General features: G+C 37.5%; 4 protein-coding genes and 1 long non-coding RNA gene across 8 annotated transcripts; 3 read left to right on the top strand and 2 right to left on the bottom strand.

Annotated features, from left to right (window-relative positions):
* Positions 1-543: 543 nt before the first annotated feature.
* On the bottom strand, positions 544-3,557 carry LOC114517871 (Golgi reassembly-stacking protein 2-like). The gene is made up of 12 exons (XM_028537707.1): positions 3,266-3,557; positions 3,033-3,113; positions 2,663-2,759; positions 2,537-2,584; positions 2,405-2,463; positions 2,212-2,298; positions 2,035-2,124; positions 1,870-1,910; positions 1,673-1,790; positions 1,537-1,591; positions 1,093-1,285; positions 544-952 (listed from the first exon to the last, which is right to left on the bottom strand). The coding sequence occupies exons 1-12, from the start codon at positions 3,329-3,331 to the stop codon at positions 658-660; spliced, it is 1,230 nt and encodes a 409-aa protein (XP_028393508.1). The 5' UTR covers positions 3,332-3,557; the 3' UTR covers positions 544-657.
* A 57-nt stretch (positions 3,558-3,614) lies between these two features.
* On the top strand, positions 3,615-5,384 carry LOC114517867. Its single transcript, XM_028537700.1, has 5 exons — positions 3,615-3,847; positions 4,042-4,228; positions 4,301-4,664; positions 4,764-4,829; positions 4,911-5,384. Exons 1-5 carry the CDS (start codon positions 3,681-3,683, stop codon positions 5,264-5,266), a joined length of 1,140 nt encoding a protein of 379 aa, XP_028393501.1. The 5' UTR covers positions 3,615-3,680; the 3' UTR covers positions 5,267-5,384.
* On the bottom strand, positions 4,147-15,150 carry LOC114517870. Its single transcript, XR_003686441.1, has 3 exons — positions 15,075-15,150; positions 13,217-13,248; positions 4,147-4,210 (listed from the first exon to the last, which is right to left on the bottom strand). It is a non-coding gene; the product is annotated as an uncharacterized LOC114517870 (long non-coding RNA).
* LOC114517869 (thioredoxin-related transmembrane protein 2-like) lies at positions 11,722-14,315 on the top strand. The gene is made up of 8 exons (XM_028537706.1): positions 11,722-12,302; positions 12,560-12,626; positions 12,731-12,844; positions 12,922-12,998; positions 13,184-13,290; positions 13,404-13,469; positions 13,649-13,784; positions 13,942-14,315. The coding sequence occupies exons 1-8, from the start codon at positions 12,156-12,158 to the stop codon at positions 14,050-14,052; spliced, it is 825 nt and encodes a 274-aa protein (XP_028393507.1). The 5' UTR covers positions 11,722-12,155; the 3' UTR covers positions 14,053-14,315.
* LOC114517868 (protein Wnt-3a-like) lies at positions 14,620-21,844 on the top strand. Of its 4 annotated transcripts, none has more exons than XM_028537704.1 (7): positions 14,620-15,127; positions 15,356-15,486; positions 15,625-15,714; positions 18,168-18,622; positions 19,441-19,679; positions 20,174-20,445; positions 20,527-21,844. In XM_028537704.1, the coding sequence occupies exons 4-7, from the start codon at positions 18,543-18,545 to the stop codon at positions 20,992-20,994; spliced, it is 1,059 nt and encodes a 352-aa protein (XP_028393505.1). In that variant the 5' UTR covers positions 14,620-15,127; positions 15,356-15,486; positions 15,625-15,714; positions 18,168-18,542; the 3' UTR covers positions 20,995-21,844. The 4 variants fall into 4 exon arrangements, with proteins under 4 accessions (XP_028393505.1, XP_028393503.1, XP_028393504.1 ...); XM_028537702.1 differs by having other exon boundaries at positions 15,049-15,127; positions 15,224-15,486; XM_028537703.1 differs by lacking the exon at positions 14,620-15,127 and having other exon boundaries at positions 15,210-15,486.
* The last annotated feature ends 41 nt before the right edge of the window (positions 21,845-21,885 follow it).

The following is a 21,885-nucleotide window of genomic DNA, read 5'->3' as shown; positions in this document are numbered from 1 at the left end:
ATTAGCTTTAATATTTATCAGACCCAAAATAGGGAGGACTCAAACAGCGCGATTATAATGATAGGACTCGATCTCTCGCAAACTATCATTTTGAGAATGAATGTTTTTGAAATTTTTTTCTGTATATAAGGACGAGTTGAGATGCATTGTATTAAAGAATCTTTTTTTTTCATTTTTATATGGCGTGACATATTTTCGAATAATACAGTTAATATCCACAAATACACACTAAAGAGTAAAGCCCGCGACAAAACTGAAACAAGATTTATTCAGATACATTCATGGGGTCAGTGAAACACTCGCTTGTGTTTCATATTTAATACTCGTTGACTTTGCAATAGCTTTTATGCACAGCAGCGTATCTATTAAACTTAATTGCTTAATTCGTATGCAGCTCTTGTTCTCGTTTGACGGGAGCATAAGAGAGTGAATGAGATCAAGCAGAATTCCTATGCAAATTCACGTAACTTGTCATTTCTCATCAATTTTCACTAGTATTGAGAACGCGAAAAAAATAAACACGATTTTGCTTTGTAAATGTAATTTTTATTTTGAACTGTGTTCATGTATAAATGAGTAATATTATATAATAATATGATGTTATAATAGTATATTATCGTATGTTAAATGTTCATATCCTCATATATTCAACTATATTCAGCTCGTGTTCAGCGGAATTTCCACGTTAGCTTGAGTAGGAACGCCCGCAGATGGTAGGGCGACACTCGCAGTTGAGGGTATAGCACCCGCAGTTATGTCAGTGAGTAAAGGTGAGGGGGTGGCGGTCACGGTGGGTCCTCCAGCTGCTAGAAGCGAGGGTTGTTCGGAGGGGTTAAACGAGGGGTTTAAAAGGACGGCGGGTGCAGGTGAAACTGTACCTGGGTCAAGTTGTGGGGTCAGAGAAGTGGTGTTTACTTGTTCGTTTACTAAACCAGGGGAATTCGTCATCTCCCTGAAAGAAAAGTGAAATACTTCGTGTTATTCTGGGTAAGGAGGTTTGTATAAATATACACAATTGCAGATCGTGATTTCAAGATCTTGGAACAGGATTTAAAGTGTGTATCTTATTCCAGGAGTAAAATCGTTCTCTACCGTTTATGTGGGCTGTATGGTAATGGTTGCTGTACAGAAGAGCTTGGTGAAGTCATGGTAGGCATACCAGCGATCAGAGGATTGGCCTGACTTACTCCAGGCTGTTGTGTTGGTGCTGCAGCAAATGGATTAACTTGACCAGGAATGATCGTAGGATCAGAGAGGTTCAGGTTCACCATACCAATATCAAGACCTGCAATAAAGAAACAGTTTAATAACAACTTTCACGGGCACACTTGAAGTAGCAACGTTCAGTTGCTGAATTCAACAGATGGTTGTTTGAACAACTTTGAAAATACAGGTGAGCTTGTGTTACACTTCAATTCAAATGCTGTATTTTCACCACAGACTGTAGACACATGTTTTGAAAATACCAACAATGATTATGCCACAAAACCTGAGTGCAATATACCACAAAATGTGTTTACAATTATTAGACTGTACCATTTGTTTGTGCTGGTGCTGTTGCTGAAACTGTTGTTGGTGCCATAAGAGGAACCTGAAATGATGCAAGGTTTAGTACATTTACTTTGATAATTTGATTAGTGTTGTACTGGCTTGACTATTCAAAGATGTATACCTCTGAGAAGCCATCTGATGCGGATGCTGGGGTAATAACAGGGACATCTTTGGGCCTGTTTGCTTCATCTCTTAGAGGTATTCTGTGCAGGTATCCATAGCCAATACCACAGCCAATGCTGAGATAAAGGAAAGCAAGACTTAGAGTTTAGCATATATATCAACAGCAAATTACATTAGCACACAATTTTTCATTACCTTCCCTCACCCCCCCAGGCTCTGTTAGGAGTTAACGTAACCTGAAACGAAATTCATGTTAAAATTGAACATGATTATGATTCAGTAAGCAGGGATTGAATGAGCAATTCTTCAGCTGTTTTGATTAAAGTTTGTATGTCGCACACACAATGAACATTACTTTACCTCCCTACATCCATCTGTCTCCGAATTGTAAACATAAAGCTTCAGAGGTTTACCCTCATGACTCTCAATCAGAGCAAACAAGTCTTCAGTCTGAAAACAAAGTATGAATATTGTACAGCTAGCACCATTTTGTCCTTCTTTAACGGAATATCACATTTGAAATAATTGATGTCTGACCTCGTGCAGTACAGAGTCCGCTCCAATTATGTAATCTGTGAATGGTCTAAAGCCTGCAATGTCTGCAGGAGAGTTGGGCTGAATTTCCTAGAGAAGAAGTTTAATTTGCAGGATTCATTCAAACATATTATAATTAATAAATTATATAATATCACACACAGTTAATTACCATTACAAAACCATCAACACTTACCAGTACATGCCATACATTCTCATTTGCTCCTTCAAATGAACAAAACCTGATGCTTACACCTGGAAAGTAATTGGGTACCATGTTCAGTAAAATTCCAAGTAAGTTACAAAAAGTCATGTTTTAAATACTCACCAAGCAGCCCTTGACCTCCCCATAGATTACTGGGAGTAATACTTGCCTCTGATATGAAGAAATGAAATACAAGATATGACATTTTGGCTGTGGTTGCATTTGTATATTTCAGAGACCAATCATTACCTCTAACTTTGCAAGTCTTGCTACTGTAAACTATCATCTTAACAGGTTTCTCTGCATTGGCTTTGAGTATTTCTTTTAGACTTTCATTATCCTGGTCCTAAATGAATTTAAAGAAGTAGGTAATCATGGTTAAAATGACCCTTTACCCCATATATACTGGAATGCAAATACAAGTTTCACAGGTTTGCAGACCAGACTGAGAGGTACCATGTACAATTATGTACAATTGAAATTGTACAAGAAGGTTTTGAAGTTAGAATATGGATGGTTAGAGTGGAATTAAGCATGTATGAATTAATTTCAGACATTGCGTGTCTAATATAATTTATTTCAAATCATTAGAATTATCAATTATAAATATTGCATTTACCAATCTTGTGTTTTCAATCGCCACAATAAAATCAAAGAATGGCTCCAAGCCAGCCTTGTACCCTGGGGAGTTATCCTGCACCTACGAAATAAAGAAAGTTTACAGAATTAAAGAAACCTAGCGAAACATCCATTTAAACCACTACAAATATTACACTTGTTTACAAGAACACAACAAAGGCACTCGTGTGGAAACTATATGGATACAAACAAGGCAATAAACAATTTACTTACTCGCAAAACATGATAGCCTTCTGTTCCTCCTCCCGGTATCTCTTCCACAGACGATCCTGCTCCCATTTTTCATAAAATTCAAAATTCAAACTGTCCTTTTTCACCAAAATTTAGAGAAAATTTGACCTTCGAATTTTGAATGTTGACGTGGTGCATCGCGCGAGGAAATACCCGCTGGATGCAGTCTTTTTCCACGCAGATTTCTCTCCCGGTCGTTGCACCAGAGCGCAGATTTTGCGCTCGACCTTCTGCGTGAGAAGAACGAGGTTGACTTTGAAGAACAATACGATACGCGGGACACTGCGTGGAAATTGCGGGAGTCCGAAAAACAGCCAATGGCTTTGCCAATGGCTCAATGTGTGATTTTCATGGCGGGCTTTGATTCAAGTTCTTCTACGAAGATTTTATATTAAACATGGCTTTTGAAAGACGTTTGAAAACAGACGAAAAAGTTGGGGAGAAGAACGAGGTGTTATTGTACGAAGGAGATGGTTTGATGAGTGCAGAACAGTTGACTAAATCCAAAAATGCCGTGTGTATGTTGCGCTTTCAAAAAAAGTTGTCGGGTAGACATTTAAAAAAGTAAGTTAAATGACATAAATGTTTTGATTTTTTTTTATACTGAATATATTTTAAACAATATATAATGAGGAATTTTATTATCTATTGTCTCTAATGTAGTCAGCACAGGTAACATTATTGACCTTAAACACCTGATTATGCCCGTGAGTGAGTGGAAATGTTGCTTGTGAATACAATGGTAATCTATTTTGCAGATGTGGTTCGGGATTTTATGCAAAAGCAAAAATCTTTGGTTGTGAGTATCGTTGCATTGTGACAAACCACCATGTGATCAGCTGTGAGGCGGATGCCGCAGTTGCTGTTGCTCTTTTTCACTTTGAACAAGAGAACCAAGGAATAGCGGTTCGATTGAGGCCAGACAAACTATTTGAAACAAATTTGGTAAGTTGTGTTAACATGTTAGGTATTCTTGGTGTTATTTTTCAATGGCTAAACTAATGAATATTTTCATAGGACCTGGATTATTCAGTAATTGGCGTGGATGAAGAAGAAATTAATCGTCTTAATCCTAGAGTATTTCCAATTGAATTCACAGAGCAACCACAGGCTGCAGCCGGGGAGGATATATTCATTTTTCAACATCCAAGGGGTGGACCCAAGCAGTTTAGTTATGAGAAAATCATTGGAATTCAGGACCCATATGTTTACTATAAAGCAGATACCGACGATGGCTCTTCTGGGTCACCTGTCCTGTGGAGGCTTCAACTAATGGCTGTCCATCGAACTGGAAATGTGGAAGATGGTTACAACAAAGGAATACTATTTAGTGCAATTATAAATGATCTCCATGTTGGGAAGAATTTTAATCATTTTTACAGTAAGTATACACAATATGCTACTATATTTAAGTCCTCTTTTTATCAAATGATTGTAGTTTGTTTAAAAAAACCAATCCAAAAATGCTTGTCATTTTTAGGTGTGAATACTTTGAATAAGAGAGATCACAGTTTTGTAACAAGAAATGCACCTAAAGAGATGGATGGTAATGTTGAGTTTTTTCTTGGAAAAAAATTATTAAAAATCCTTTTGTTTCTGAACTACATAAAAATGTTTCTTTCGACAGAAAACTTTTCCAAAAGGATTTGTGTAGAAAACAACAAGAATGATGTTGAAGTTTCCAAAGGGCCAAGCATAGGAGATGAGGCGAAGTCACCTAGTGATGAAATGCTCGATAAATTATCCCAAGAGTGTTCTGGTTTCTATAAAAAGCTGGGAAGACGGTTGGAAGTCAAACATGAAAAAATTGAGGAAATCAGCAGAGACAATGTGAACAATGGCAGCCTTTCTGAAAAATGTTTTCAAGTTTTACATGAATGGAAGGAATCTAATTCAACTCAAGCCACAAGTGAAGTATTGGAATGTGCTTTGAGAAGTTTGGATAAAAATGCTCTGGCCAACAAGTACTTTGGAAGGAGATAACATGACTGCAATCCTCTGATAGATTTTCTTTGTGGATGTACAGATTAGAAGGAAGGTAACTCCATCATTACAATGCCCTTAGCTAGCATTTGTACATTAGCATGTTTTAAACAGCAGAGATAGTATTTAAACAACATATTAATATAATCAGCACAATGTCAGGTATACACAATCTCTATATATCCGCATAAGCTGATAACCAACTGAAATTTTTAGCAAATACCAATTTTACCAACATGTATTTTAAGGTTACAGAGACCTTCTATCTTACTTGAACTATTTAACTATTACCATCATAAGCCTCTGTTTCAATCCTTGTATATAAAATTCTTATGATAAAAGATTTTGAATTGACTGTTGATAATCTATTCAATTACTGGTAAAATCTCGCACACAGCAGTCAATTTTGAGATCTAAAAATATTGCCCTATCTAGGATATTTTATACCGTAAATTCAAATAATTCATTGTGGTTTCTTTGATAAATAGTAATTTGAATCTCTTTCAATTGTGATTTAAAACCCTGACCCACGTGGCGACGTGGCGTTAAGCATATCTTGTTTTCAATGAGTTCTAATCGCTCGAGGTTTTTTCCTACACAGTTCGTTCTCCAGAATCGCCCCCCAAACCTCAGCGGGTAATTCTTGAATATGATTTCCAGGCAGTTCATCGTAGGATTTAGGAGCACTGAATTCACCAGCAAGCCACTTTCGCGTGAGCTTTTCCGTAAGATAGACATTCTTCAATTCCGTTTTCCAATAGCAAGCTAATTTTCTTTTCTTGCAAGGTAGAGACGGAACTAAACTGTTATAAATATTATATTGCACTCTCCACAGCGACCCACAACCTTCGATAAATCCGTGCCATTTCCAGCAAGTTTGTAGCGATCGACACAAACTCTTCACATCCAAAAAGCTAAAGATTTTCAGGCACACTTCGTCGGGTAAAACCCTGACAAAATCCAATCTATTTCCGTCATTATCTTTCTTTTTTGAAGACTTTGTTTTAGCATTAGGTTTTTGATCCGTTTCCCAGTCTGATACGATAAAAAACTGTTGGTTTATAGAAATCATTCTGGCCATTTCTGACTGTTGTTGTTTGGCGTAGTATTTGTAGTAAATTCTATAGCGTATTGTTTATCTTTTGCAACAGTGTAAATTGATTAAAGTGCTACAGAAATGCGACAATTGCTATGGCAACGGCGTTCTGATTGGCTCATGCAGGAATTGAATGAACTTCCTTCGGTTACCACAGCAAACCCAAGAAATATAAATCAGGAATTTGAGTTTAGGAATTGCAGATTTTAACGATTGGATTACATTAACACTGGCAATTGTCAAATAGAAGTAGTAAAAAGAAATTTATTAATCTTACGACTGATCTAAAAAGGCCGATCTACACGATGCGATTAGTCGTATACGATTCTTATCCTGACGTATGAAAAATATTGGTAACGTCACTCTGTCTGTTCATCAGTTTATAACGAAATTTAAAATGTGACATCCACTGAGCTATATAATAATTCCTGGAGGACCGGCTCCTGTCAAAAAAGTGAAGCCACTAAGGGCCTGTTTATATGATCCCGCCCTAGCCGGGACGGGACAGTTTCCGAGATCCCGCTTGTAATACAAACACTAATTAGTGTTTACATGACCACTTTTCCATCCCGCCTAGGCGGGATCCCGGCACTTCTTGCCGGGATCCCGCTTAGACGGGACGAGAAATTGCCATATAAACACTCCATCCCGCTTGGCCGGGATGATTCGCGATTAACATACATTAGGAGCATGTGTATATATTGGCATATTCGTTTTCTACAATAAAACATGCCGTCGAAGGAACCTGCACTACAAAATGAGCTCCATATAAACACGCCATCCCGCCTAGGCGAGTTTCCCGGCTAAGCGGGATGAAAACATCCCGTCCCGGCTAAACGGGATCATATAAACAGGCCCTAAGATGGCGGATTTTGAGCTTTGCTGACGCCACTTGACGCCACTTGGTTCCTTTTGCTCATGGTAGTTACCACTGACATACCGCGATACAAGGTGAAAAACTGTGTCCATCACCCTCCCGATTTTTATTTTCAGCTTTCCGTATATATTTTTTTGTTTTTCATATAAAATGGATAAAAGCGTTTCTCTTTTTCCCTGTTCAACAAATGGAAAGGACACGTAGCTTCGTGCTCTGCGTCTGACGTTGTGAATGGCTTAATTCACTTATCGGTAGAGTGAATTTTCTCATTTTGCCCTTATTTTATAAAATCCAGGTAAGCCGTTTTTCAACTTTTTTTACTATAAACAATTTCGTTTTTGGCCTTCGAGTTTGGACTATAGTATAAACCGATTACCAAAGCCTCTGAGACAATAAATCCATGAAAACGTGTGGTACAAACAGCCTTTGGTACATTACAGTGCTGTCAATGCAATATATACCCAAATTTTATCATTTTTATATACCCAAATTTTATCATTTTTTCTTAATTGTGTCGGGGAAAGTTAAAATTCCTGGCAGTGTCATCTTTTGGTTTGGTCTATGTTGTTTTCTGATAGCAACTCAATGCTAATAGGTAACCCTTCCCCAGTGAGTCTACTAATCACTCTTCTATAGATCCCACCCACATCATTAACATGATCTGAGGGTGCTGATACAAATAATAAGTTGCTGTAAACAGTGTAAATTCCAACCTTGTAGTGAGCCCTGTTAAAGCCTAGTTAATATATTATCTTGTTTACCTTGTCAAATCCAAGTGAAATGATCAATTATCACAGCTCTTAATTTATTTTTTAGCTTCTTGCACCTTGTGAATAATCTTGATCATATCTCCATTTTTATTTTTCAGGATGAAGTTCATGCATTTTATGACTGTGCATTAATTGTTATTCTTCTTTCCATGTTATCTGATTTTGTTGTTGTCTTGGTGTTTTTATACCATTTGTCAATTTATTATTAATGAAATAAATATACATGCATTGACTGAGCAGTGTGTCTTTAATCTGCAGCACTTCATTTTCTGTTATGGTATCAACCTCCAAAGGGGTTATATTCTTAGGCTAATCGTGGAGCCTTGAGGGATAAATGTTATTCTTTACTATAACCAAGGGTCCAGGGATGCATTAGAGAATGCTGAAACTTTTAAGCCTGTTATTAAGGTTTATTAGGGTACAAGTTGATGACTTGAATGAAAGTATATTATGCAAATATGATTCTTGGTTGAAACTATATTGCTGCACTAGTTTAGTCAGCTGCCCAGCCTTTGCCTGAGCTTTGCCTCTGTTTCTTTGGATTTTGTATTGTGCTAAATATAAGTCTTGAAGACAACATCACATACTGAATACTGATTACATACTTCCTGCAATTCATCAGTTCAGGATTTAGAAAAGTCAAATTGTTGCCTAAATTCCTAGTTGTCTTCAAAATATGCGAGGATAGTGCCAAACATTCAAACATTTGTAAACTCTCATATTGGAATGTATAAATAACAAAATATTATTACGAAATGAAATAAGAAACCTGTCGTTCGTGTCAGTATTTAAATCTTTAGTTTGTCCACATTTTTCCATATTTTAATATATTTGTTTCCGCGCTGGCTAAAAAATAGCGTGTATGACTTGTATTCATCTTAAAATAAAACTTTATTGTATGTCAGTGCGAAAAATATAAAAAAAACAACCGAAAAACATTTCAAAAACAAAAAAGATTTCACGGCAAAAAAAATTATAAAAACCAGGGGGGAGAATTGTTATTTACAAAAACCAGGGGGGAGAATACTGCTGTAGCGGGCTCAGAATTGAGCCTGGTCAGTGGTAAATACCATGGTCAAAAGGAGCCAAGTGGCGTCAGCAAAGCTTCTGCGGTTGCGCAGAAGGGCGAAATCCGCCATGTTGGTGGCTTCAAAAAGATGGCGGCGAAGTTACTGAAAAATGACGAGCCGGTCCTCCAGGAATTATTATATAGCTCAGTGGTGACATCTTTACACGCATTTATTCGAATACGGAATACATATATGGCGCTTTTTTAGGTTCAAAATACGAAGATTTAAATTCAACGAATGTGTAAGAATTAGTCGATAACAATAATTCGGTAAACACTGGATTTGTTGAAAATTATCGCAGTGAATTCGTTGATTTTACGAATTCCTCGATAATGCTTTGCGACCTTGCGCCCACGTGCTATTCAATATGCGTGAAGTTACATGAAGTTCTTGAATTCTGTTTCTTCGCGCGTTTTTATGCAAATAATTTATACTGTGTTAAATAACAGAGGAAATAGCAGCCGTAATGGAAAATATTTTAAGAGATTGTGCAGAAAAACTTCTATCCGCCGCTAACAGCATCGTTTCAGCGCCCTCTGCAAATTCAACACAAAGTTCAACGCCAGCACCGGTCGTTCCTGCGGAGCCTTCTTCATCAAGTACATTTACCCCGGTTATAACAACTACCACAAATGTGCCACCAACTCCAACCACAACATCATATACAGCATTGTTGGAGCATCGTCGTCTATTTGGTTACCGCCCACCAGCATCTACAAGTAGAATTGGTAGACAGTCGCATGTTATGCGTTCCAGTGCTCGAAACATGACTGCATGAAACATGAAACATGAAAATCTATTTTTCTCTGAGAGACAAGTTTGTATTAACATACAGGAACAAATGAAGACAAAAATTTTGCTGTTTTTTCAGGTTATTCAACTACAACTTTTCTCGCCTGCAAGCCTTCCATTACAAATTATGTATTGTAACGCGTTCAGAGCTTTTTATGTGTGTGTGACCGTATCTGACTATGTGTGACCATGTGTGATTGTGTGTGACTATGTGTGACCATGTGTGACTATGTGTGACCATGTGTGATCATCTGTGACTATGTGTGATCGAGTGTGACCATGTGTGACTATGTGTGACCGGCTGTGACCATGTGTGATTATGTGTGACCGTGTGTGACTGTGTGTGACCATGTGTGACTATGTGTGACCATGTGTGACCACCTGTGACTATGTGTGATCGAGTGTGACTATGTGTGACCATGTGATGTGTGACTATGTGTGACCATGTGTGACCATCTGTGACTATGTGTGATCGAGTGTGACTATGTGTGACCATGTGTGACTATGTGTGACCATCTGTGACTATGTGTGATTGAGTGTGACTATGTGTGACCATGTGTGATTCGAGTGTGACTATGTGTGACCATGTGTGATCTTGTGTGATCGTGTGTGGCTGGATATGACCATCTGTGACCTTGTGTGAACGAATGCTAATGTGGTCGTGTGCGTTCCCTGCAGCATATTATATACTGAACTGGCTTTTCTTTGTAGCGCGGACGTGTGACGTTGTGACGTGTGTGACCAGTCACAATTTCACACTCCAGATGAGCAAAAAATATATCGTGCATGGTATAATATATCATACTCAAGTAAATAGACCAGTTGTTCTTGAGTTATATTAAACTTTGGTCTTCCGACGGAGTTCGTTCTAGTCTGTTCTAGAATGTTGGGAATAGCTACTCTGTTGTGGTCTAATCTTAAGTTTTGGAGAAGTGATATAACTTCTGTGATAGCTTGGACGATAACGTGGAATCTATCTCCCATCCGAGTCAAATGACCACATATTTGCTCCAAACGAAACACAACAAATTCTACAGTGTCGTCACCTGGACTGGACTGCAATCTCCTGCCAAGATCAATAAGTGACAGTCGTAATCTCGATAAATACAAATTAACAGTATTTTCTGCCGCCATTTTGAATTGGTATTTTTGTCAAGATTATAAGATGACGTTTTACATTACGGTTCATTAACACATGCGGGCTCAAAAATTCAAGCTCGCAAAGCATTATCGAGGAATTCGTTCAATCAACAAATTCACTCTTTTGTATCTATACATGCGATAATTTTCAACAAATCCAGTGTTTACCGAATTATTGTTATCGACTAATTCTTACACATTCGTTGAATTTAAATCTTCGTATTTTGAACCTAAAAAAGCGCCATATACATACGCCTATTACGCCAGTATATGTGTCTAATCGCATCGTGTATATCGGCGTTAAGATAGGCATTCTTCAATTTCCTTTTCCAATTGCAAGCTAATTTTCTTCTCTTGCAAGGTAGAGACGGAACTAAACTGTTATAAATATTATATTGCACTCTCCACAGCGACGGACAACCTTCGATAAATCCGTGCCATTTCCAGCAAGTTTGTTGCGATCGACACAAACTCTTCACATCCAAAAAGCTAAAGATTTTCAGGCATACTTCGTCGGGTAAAACCCTGACAAAATCCAATTTATTTCCGTCCTTATCTTTCTTTTTTGAACAATTTGTGTTAGCATTAGGTTTTTGATCCGTTTCCCAGTCTGATACGATAAAAAACTGTTGGTTTTTAGAAATCATTCTGGCCATTTCTGACTGTTGTTGTTTGGCGTTGTATTTGTATATTGTCACTTCGGTTACCACAGCAAACCCAAAAAATATAAATCAGGAATTTGAGTTTAGGAATTGCAGATTTTACTATTAACGATTAAGTAACGATTGGATTACATTAACACTGGCAATAGTAGTAAAAAGAAATTTATTTCTTACGTCTTGCAACGACTGGTACAAACTGATATACAAAGGAGATGCTTCAATGCAAGGTTTTTGATTAAATGAAATGTTGAACGGGGTTGTAAAAGTGTAGATTAAGAGTTGGGATTAGAATTTTGATAGGATTAAGGGAGGAATTAAGTTTAAAATCTGAGCCAGCGCTGATTTAGAATAATCACTTCATGTAGTCCCGATATGTCAGTTCGCCAAATATGGCAGCAGTAGAAGTATAAAATATTGAACATCGTGTCAAAAGTTTTAAATTATTTTATTTTGAGTTCATTTTTACGAAAAGAAATTAAAGAATGAGTTTAGTAGCGGCCGTTTTTCCATTCTTCACTGGTTATTATATTTTAAACGTTCTTGCGTCTATATCTTATGTCGTATTAAAGACCTTACATCCAATATGTGAATGGTTCTTTAAAGAGGGCGAAAGATGTGAATTAAGTTTGGTAAGTTTTGTCAGACTCCAATTCTACGCTATTGCTATTGATTTCGGTTGTGCATTCAATTGTTTTAACATAAGAACAGTAAATTTTAAATGTACTGCACAGTAATGACAGTATGCAGAATTGACAAATATGTTTTAATAGTTATGCTTTTGACTAGTAATATATAGTAGATTTTGCAATACTAAATATCGTTATCCTTACAGAAGTTGTATTCTACATTTATCTCTCCACTCTAATTCTCTTTCTCAACTTTCTAGTCTGATTGTGAAGTACTAGTTTTTGTTGGAGTTGTCTTAGCATTCAAGAATTCAAAATGGAAAAAGGGTATGTTATGTACTACAGTACTTCATTAAGGTAATATAAAGAAGACCAGCTGTGTTATCTCTGCTCCCAATTTTTTAAGTACGTTTTTAAATTTATTTCGATAGATGTAAACAAAGATGTCTTTGGAATGGCTTGTGGATTTTTTAAAGCAGTCAATTTAATTTTATTCCTAAGATCCGACTGGCGACTTTTCATTGTCTATGCAGTATTTTGTACAGGTGAGAATAGTTTGCATTGCCTGATTTTTTGGGCTTTTTGGTAGTTCATGCTGATAAACCATTGAATCACTTTTTAGTTCTTTTCATTGCTGTTCCTGAGCCGCTATATACTGGACCTGATTTAGTTCAACTTTTCAATGCAGTCTCTCTGGAGGTACTGTTTTCACCTCAGATTAAAATTGCTTGATTATTCTTTGTTGTGTCACCCATAGCTAAATATATTCCACATTATATCCCTTATGGCTGTAAATGAATTCCTGTTCTGATGATCATGAGATGAATACATCCCAAATCTTGCAGTACAAAAGATATAAACTCTGTTTCCTAATTTCTTAATAGGAGGCATTAAGAGAAAATCCTGAAGTGACTTACCTTATTGAGTTCTACACTGTTTGGTCACCACCCTGCAAGAGATTAGCAGAACCATTTGCTGAGGTCTCACTCAAGTAAGACCAGATTCTTGAGTAATTTTCAAATATTGAATAAAAAAATATAATGTTCAATAAATAAACAACATACATATCTAACGTACATAGTAATATATTAACTCATTCATCAGGTGTGACAGCAAATATCTCAAGTTTGGTAAAATTGATCTCGGTCGATACCCAGCAGTTGCACAGAAGTAAGTACAGTATTTGCTTGTGAGATGCTGTTCATAGTAATGATTGCTAGCAATCCCTGCCTCAGTCTTGCCCTGGAAACTTCACTGTAGCCAATAAAGATTGAATAGCTTGACATGGCAATGAGATTAAGATGTTTTAATATTTGTGCACAGCCATTAGTAAACTATATTTGATTCAGGTATAATATTGATGATTCTGTGGCATCAAAACAACTCCCTACACTGATCCTCTTCCAAAATGGCAAAGAAGTAAAAAGACGGCCTGTCAAATCAACAGGACGTGATGGGAAAGTTTTTCCATTTCATTTCACAAAGGTTTGTATCACTTGAAAGTAATTTCACATGGAATGGATGGCATAGTTGGAATGCAAGCTGATGTGTTAATAATGAATCAATATATAGCACTGTCGTTTACTAGAGAAAGTTACTTTGCAAAATAAGTTTTCTATTAAAAGTACAATACGTCTTTTAGGGTAATATAGCTCACGCTTTTGAACTGAAATCGTGTTTGGAAGCGGCAAAAAGTAAAGTTGAACGAGATGAAAAAAGGGTCAAGAAAGAGGAGAAGAAGAAAGATAAGTGAATGTTTCGCTAAAGAAGAATTCAGCAAAGGAATAATAAGACGTCTTTACGTACACGTTACGTGAGGTTATAAAGCATGACTAAGGTCGTCTTAGTATTAAATTGCGAGGTCAGAATTAATCGTGAAAACTGTTGGACTATGATGAGATCAGTGGCCGAGGCAGAGACTATTCACAAAGTAATATCCGCAGAACTAATGACATAAACTTCAACATCATTGGACAGATTTAAACGGATTGTGAAATTTGATTAAATACATCGATAAGAGAATAGTTTTGTGTGAATGATGTTTACTAGGTTTATGCTAAGACGAGTTATACACATTTCTTCATTGCCCTCTAGATTAGCTTGTGCTACGTTATAAGTAATACGCTATGCTATAACACTGGCGCGCAAAAAACCCTTCTTTGTCGTCTATGATTTGTTCTTATCCTGGCGGATTGGAATACACGGCTAAGGTTTATCGGAACACTGAATGGTAACCATAACTAATAGATATCATTTGCTAGCAATTTCCCTTTCGAATCCCACGAAAAAATTCAAAACATTTTCTTGAGCATTTTTGTCGTAAAATGCCTGTAGCCATACCGAGTGATCCTCCTCGCAAATTAATTCAAAACATGCCGAAAGATTTATTGCGTTTTTGGCGTCAAATACCTCCAGCGTAGAATATTGAGTATTGTTTTGTCAGGTTTGAAGTTTTAATAAAGTTCTAAAAGATTTTTGAGCACTCTCTATTCAACTGTCACCGACCAATTACACTTGTATGACATCAAGTCAATTGGACTACTTGGACTACGTTCCTTTGAGAAGTCGGTGATCGTATTTTAATAGATCTGAAATATGCATGAATGCTTTTAAAATGCGTATTTTCATTCAATTGTCTCCTGGTTGTTACAAATGAAATTCGGTATTTTATAATTCTGGTGAAAAATGAGCAAATTTTGATCAATTGAAACAGGTAAAACAAGTTTATTCAGGTTGATATAGCCAAAAAAACGTTGATGGAACTAATTGCATTACCTTGGGTGTGATTCTCTCTGTCCTGTTTTCAACCGCAAGAAACAAAACTATAGGTAAGTTGTGGCTTAATTCTGACGTAGTGCAGCACAACATATGGAAATGCTTAAATGAACTGACCCAGCATGCTTACAGTTTAATGCGTTTTCCAGGCGACCCCGGTTCAACTCCAACAGAATGGAAAACAATTTCGCTTCCATAATTTGGCATCGTCACTCGGCATCAGCGCAGCTCTTGCTGTCGTTCAGTACCACCACGAACAAGGATACTTCATTTTTTCACAGAAAACATCAAGATCTCGAATCTTTTTCACGCATCAATCCTGTCAAACGACTTTGTTAGTTGTTGCTTTTACGATCGCAAATCATTCGCTACATTTCGTTTGTTGTTTTGGATTAGCAGCCGCCGTGCAGAGGTAATCATTTCGTTTGAAAATGATTTATAGTTAATTACATTCTCAGATCATTCCGCGTTCCTTGCGTAGCAAATCATTAAACTCGCTTCGTTCTAGTTAGTTGTATTCGTTTCCTAACTTGTTTCATTCCGTTTTCAGTTTCCTGGATGTCAACGAATACTTTCCCATTTCTTTTATGTAAAAGAATTTCAGGAGAAAGCTGTATTGTTGCTTGGTTGTCGTCTTCACGTAAGTGATTTGTCTCTCTTCACGTTTAAGTCTTTGTCAATGTTTTTTATGATATCCCTGTAATCACACAACACTATACAAACTCTCTTTGATTAATATCGCATGTTTGTACATGAAATGTACGATTTTGAACCATCATTCCAGGCAGTTGAACGATTTATTACGATTGAAACCCCTGGGTTTGAACTTGGTATATCAAGTTTTAGGTTGATCAAATAATATTTTTGCGAAAAGTTTTACCTTACGATTGAAAATAGATTTGGGGCTTGTAGACAGGATAGCTAGCTATATATCTTTTGCATGAAGCTACGATGAATAGTCTCAACAAGTGTTAGAGACTTTTATGTGCATATACAGGAGAGTTTGTGTACGAGAGTTTGTTATGAGAGAAACTTTACAGGAATGCATGCGAATCTCATCTACTATATCATTCAGCTTAATGATCATGTAATAAAAGAAACAAGCATTGCGCGCCAGAGTTGACTAACTTCCACTACGCGCGTGCTGTGCAAACAATGGAATCGCTTTCAAAGTTATTTAGCTAAACTCAAGTCGGTTCGAAGTCAGAATTCCTTGTCTAATGACTCTAATCTGAGTACTTTATTCTTCTAAAACTCGTCAAAACTCATCACGTCTTATCCTCGTTTGCGAAGGACACAAATGATGGTGTCTATCAGATCACATAAACAAATAGTTATATACTCATCGCGTATACGCGCGTGCCATGGCTATTTCGAGTCGGTAATCTAAATCCGCTAAGCTATCTGCCTGATGGTATTCGTTATGTAAACTTGTATTTCATATTGTTTACTTTATCCAGCTTGAAATTCCATGCAGCATTTCTCTCGCTGCATCAGTTATTATCTCGCTATTTTAATGCACATAAATCTGTTTGACTCTGCAAACAAAAACATTGTTAACATGTTAATACGCTTCTTCAATAACCTGGCGGTAAATCAAATTATTTTCTTCGTGATTAGAAAATGATTTGTGCGTCGCAGATCTTGAATTGTATGAATGTGTTAGTTTTAAGGCATACACCGAAAGCCATTTATCCAATGAATTGATTACAGTTTAGTATTTAGGGCAAGACTACCGACACGTTATATAGCGCATGCAGTTGAGACAACTGTAAATATTTAAAAATTTAAGGTTCGTTCAAAGAAAACCACAAATTTCCACCGGATTTTACTATAATTTACTCACTGCAAGAATTGATCTCTTTTGCATGACGTGCGCTCAAATTATTTTCTCTGAGGAGGTGTAAGTTTAATTTACCAGTTTACAAGGGGAATACACATTACAGTTTTGACACAACAAGTCTATTTTTCCTCCGTCACAAACTGGAGACCGCACTTGATATACATCACAATCATCAGATATTTAGCTGATCTTTTTACGAATCTAATTTTTTTACAAAAAAATCTTCATCTAATAAATTCTTTTCCGATGAGGAAATATAGATAATTCATATGGTCAAGTCCCTGTCGTCTGCCTAAAGAATATACTAACATAGTCTAATCCATATATAGTTTCTCCTTGGATTGTTTAGGGATGAAGTACCGCAAAGCACTTTTTTCAACACAAATACACCGGCCTCTCACATTCCTTCGTGCTTAATGACCCGGGAAGATATTTTATTGCATGATGCCGCTTTCTTCACCCGGTAAATGTGAAAAGAAAGCTTTCCTAAAGCTGGCCGAGGGTTAAAAAAGAATGCTTTATGCGAGGCCACGCTATTTGATAATCCTCTGCATGATGAACCATTACAGGATGAAAAACATTCAGTTTCATCGCTAATATGCATGAAATATATCCACTACTCATTCAAATACAAGTCTTTCTCTTGTATTATAAAGTTGAAAACTCTGCTATCTTTGGACTGTTTTTCACGCTAGTCTGTTGCAGGCTTTTGAGAAGCAATATGTGCATCAAAAAACCCCTTTAAATTTCTTTATTTCTCTTTAAAATTTGTTTTCCTATTTTGAACAACAGAATTAATACTTTCCGCCATCTGCCTTTCAATTTACACTAATTTTGTTGAACTTTTCGATTGCCTAAATATACGATACGAAATTCAGAGATGCCGTGTTCTCGATCAGAAAGCTCTGGAAAAGATTCACAAAGTTTTCAGCCCTATGCGTCCAAGTGTTTTCAACATTTTCAGACACAATTTAGGACAGACATCGCGGCAGGCTGTGGATAGCAATGCAGTCTGCAGCCTAATCTAGAAACGATGATCTATTTGTAGATGTGAATTCTCGCAATTTTCTATCCAGGCGGTGTCATTCAAACATTTTCCTAATTTTAATTTGGCCTTTGTTGACATTGTCGGGCGTGCAATGAAAATTATAATTCTTTTGACGTTTACAAACAACACTGTTCCCATTCGGGTCGGTTTTATTTTAGACGGTGCTAATGATATAATGTTTTGTCTCTCTCATTGCTTTCAGCTTCTGCGAGCCTCATTTGCCGACCAACGTTGATTTATCCGCAGTGAATCTATCGTCCTGTTTCCTCCAGGAATACTCGACCAAACGTCCAAACATTGGAAAACAAACGAGAACTTGCTGGTGCGAAGAACTTATAGTCGATTCCTCGAACTGGTTTTCATTAAAAAGGGATTCAGTCAACTTGTTTTTGCTCCTGGTCAGATTGTCGCCACGTCGTTTACCTTGCCAAAGTGATTGATCTAATAATTGGGCTCCTCTGACAAGACCTTTTAAACTCTGCTGATTGATCCGCCGTATCATTGAGCGGGAGCTACAAGAGGACGAACTACTAAGAAACAAAACGCACAGGGGGAAAAAACACAAGCGTACTTCAAGATGATAGTGAGCGTGTGCTTTGCTTTTCTTCTGATGGCTTTTCAAAACGCATCCTGCAAAAGAATCAGTGAAAATTCATGGTGAGTTTAGGTACATATATTGTTAAATAATTTGGTTGTGATGTTGAACTATGTATTGACATATCATGAATCATTCTTCAAACTGATCTCTTAGTTTTGGTGGTTCCCACTTTACCATACGTTGAGATAGACTGGGATTAATTTCATTTAATTCATCCAGTTGATTTTATTGGTTTGGAGAAAGTAGAGTGTTTTTCAAACGTGACGTTTGCTGGACTTAAAAAGATGGTTGTAGTTTGAATAGTTTTGCGTGAGACTCGAGATTACGTCCTGCAGGATGAAAGATAGTTGGAAAGTCAGAGTTTAAGAGATTGAGTTTCCAGGTTAATCGAGAGCAAGAGGAAAGAGAGTGGACCTTCCTCTTATACCGTCCAATAATCTTCCATCATATTCTACAAAGGTAGAACAGGTACACAGCGTATAGACGTGCTATATTCCCACGTACGCGTCATGCATTGGGGAACGTCACTTTGCGGAACTTTTTAAACCCTTTGTGGATGTTCTCCCGTTATGGCATTAATTTGTTTGTTCGGCTTAACCGTCTGTTCTCAACTTTTCATCATCGTATGATAGCAATGATAGTTAATCCCATCTTAAATATCGTTTGATCAATCCTAGTCATCTGGCTTCATCTTCTTTCCTGTTCGAGTTATGCATGGGAAATTTTCTATATATTTCTGGCTTTGAAATAAATCTTAACAACTAACATGAGTCACGTTTAACGTTTATCGCAGTTAATATTTCTCACTGTAAAATGAATTTATTTTGCCCCTGAATTTTCCTGAATGCTTAAATGAAAATACTCGTGCTCTTTCCAGGGGTTGGAAAGGTAAAAGACCAAGCAAGCCAAAGGAGATTGAAGAATTATGCAAGACCTACACGAGCTTAAATAAAAAGCAAAGCGAATTATGTCGAGAATACCCTGATTTGATGGAACCTATTTTCCGCGGCGCAAGAACAGGAGTAGAGGAATGCAAGGAACAGCTGAGTACGAACAGATGGAATTGTTCAAACGTGCCATCGCACGGAACCTTGTTTGGGCCCGTTTTACCTGTCGGTAAGTCGACTATAGTACGTCTACGAGTTTGTCGTTTAATTCTCGAAATACTTTAATGATGACTTAAGCTTTAGTAAATGATAATAGCACCGTAGATAAGCTCCTAGAGACGACAAAAAGACGGCTCATTCGTTGTTGAATAAACACACAAAGAAGGTCAATTTATCTGAGTAGTTTGTCTATTTTGACACGCATCCGTGGGCGGCGGTCACCCTGTCCATCTGCAAGTGTGTGGGTAGACATTGCTCAAACTACAGGGGAACTTCTTGTTTTCATGTGAAGTTAAATAAGAATCTTTTAGGGTGAGCTAATTTCAGCTGGATATAGTTTATTGTATGTTTATTTGCTTGGCATATAGAGGTGATACAGGTGTATATACTGTTATGTGTGTGAATCATGCATGCCTTAGTCCTGCGTTTAGTCTTGGGCATTCAGGAGCAGGTCTGATACAGTTTCAACCCACGATGATGATGTCTTTGCATTCATTGATTTAGGTTGTAAGGAATCGGCATTTCTGTACGCTATAACCGCTGCCGGGGTCGCTCACACGATCACGGGCGCATGTAGTTCTGGGAACTACGCGAGCTGTGGTTGCGACAGATCACTGAGCGGACGTCCCTCGGGAAACTGGGAATGGCGTGGTTGTCATAGCAATGTCAAGTTCGCCGGAGCGCTGACGAAGGAATTTGCATTGACCCGCGTCTCGAAGACGGGGGGTGAAGAGCGGAAGAAAATGAACAGACACAATATCCGCGCTGGAGTGAAGGTAAGTTTTCTATGAATTCCAGGTATATTCTAGGAATAACTGCATGCGGGCTGCATAATTCAATGATTCTCTTCATTTTAGTCTCTATCAAATCTGTTGTACCGTAAATGCAAGTGTCACGGTGTTTGTGATTCTTGCGAGGTGAAAACATGCTGGATGCAACATCCTACGTCGTTTGAAAGCATTGGAAAGCGTCTTTTAAAAAAATACAAAAACGCTATCGAAATGGTGAAAACGAAACGCGGCCCACGCGTGTTGCGTGTGAAGGACAGGAATTCACGCAAGCCCAGCTCCGGAGACCTCATCTATATCCGTTCCTCTCCGAACTTTTGCGATGTCAACACGAAGTTAGGTACTCCCGGAACGTCTGGGCGTGTGTGTAATATATCTTCTTCAGGACTCGACGGATGCAGTATATTGTGCTGCGGACGGGGGTACAATGTTCAGGTCGTCACTGAAACGGTGAAGTGTAAATGTCGCTTTTTCTGGTGTTGTCATGTCAGGTGTGAAACCTGCAGGAACACGCGGGAGATATACACCTGCAAATAGGGTGGTTCTATATATATATAGCAATTCGCCTGCGAACAATCTGTGGTCAGCATCACCAAAATTCTCGACGCTTGAGATGGTAGACCTAATGATGGAACATCGCTCATTCCATTATACTAAAAAGACAGAATTACAATGACTTTAAAAATATTGCTTGAATCAGTGAGGGACCATAGTTTCCCCCATCAGGCTGTTTTTATGAGTCCGCTTACCTGAGATTCAACAGAGGCGTATTAAGATGATTTTGAGGTACTACTAAAAAGGTTTTTTTATGAAACAAACAAGCTCAGGCTATTGTGGGAATGACTTAACCACTACCGAGATCATGTTATATACTTATTTCAAATACCTCAAAGTAATTTTCCACTCCGTTTTAATCTCAGCTAAGCGGGATCAGCTTGGGCTTTCACTGGATCAAAGACATAAAACCTCTGTGACCAATACGCCACATTAGGTCGCACAGGAAAAACTGTTGTTTCATATATGTTATACGTTTAACCTTTTAACTAACCATGAACGAAGTGCAGTCATTTTGTTGATGTAATAGAATTCATATTTTATAAACGTGATTTCACTGATCAAGAACGTGCAAGTCAATGTTGATAGTATTCTGATTTGAACAAGTGGTTAACGTTTTCACTTTTTTAACTTCATCCCTTTCTTTGCTTGATATCAATGTTCCAGCCATTTTGGCACTTTTTTCACTCACAGCTGGTTTTCATTTGAAGATCAGATAACAGTTGTTCTATCACAGATAGTTTTCTGCTCACAATACTGTAAAACTTGACAGTAAGACTCCTAGAGCAGTGAAGTTCGTCACAAGTTTTTAGTCTATATGCTCAGGCTTTTGTGCGTGGTATATATAATAAAATATATGAAAACATGATTGAA

This window comes from Dendronephthya gigantea, unplaced genomic scaffold (assembly GCF_004324835.1).
Source record: "Dendronephthya gigantea isolate DGI-Jeju-01 unplaced genomic scaffold, DenGig_1.0 000009F, whole genome shotgun sequence".
Taxonomy (NCBI): Eukaryota; Metazoa; Cnidaria; class Anthozoa; order Malacalcyonacea; family Nephtheidae; genus Dendronephthya; species Dendronephthya gigantea.
The sequence above is the reverse complement of the archived record's forward strand: the minus strand, read 5'-3'. Positions and strand labels throughout refer to the sequence as shown.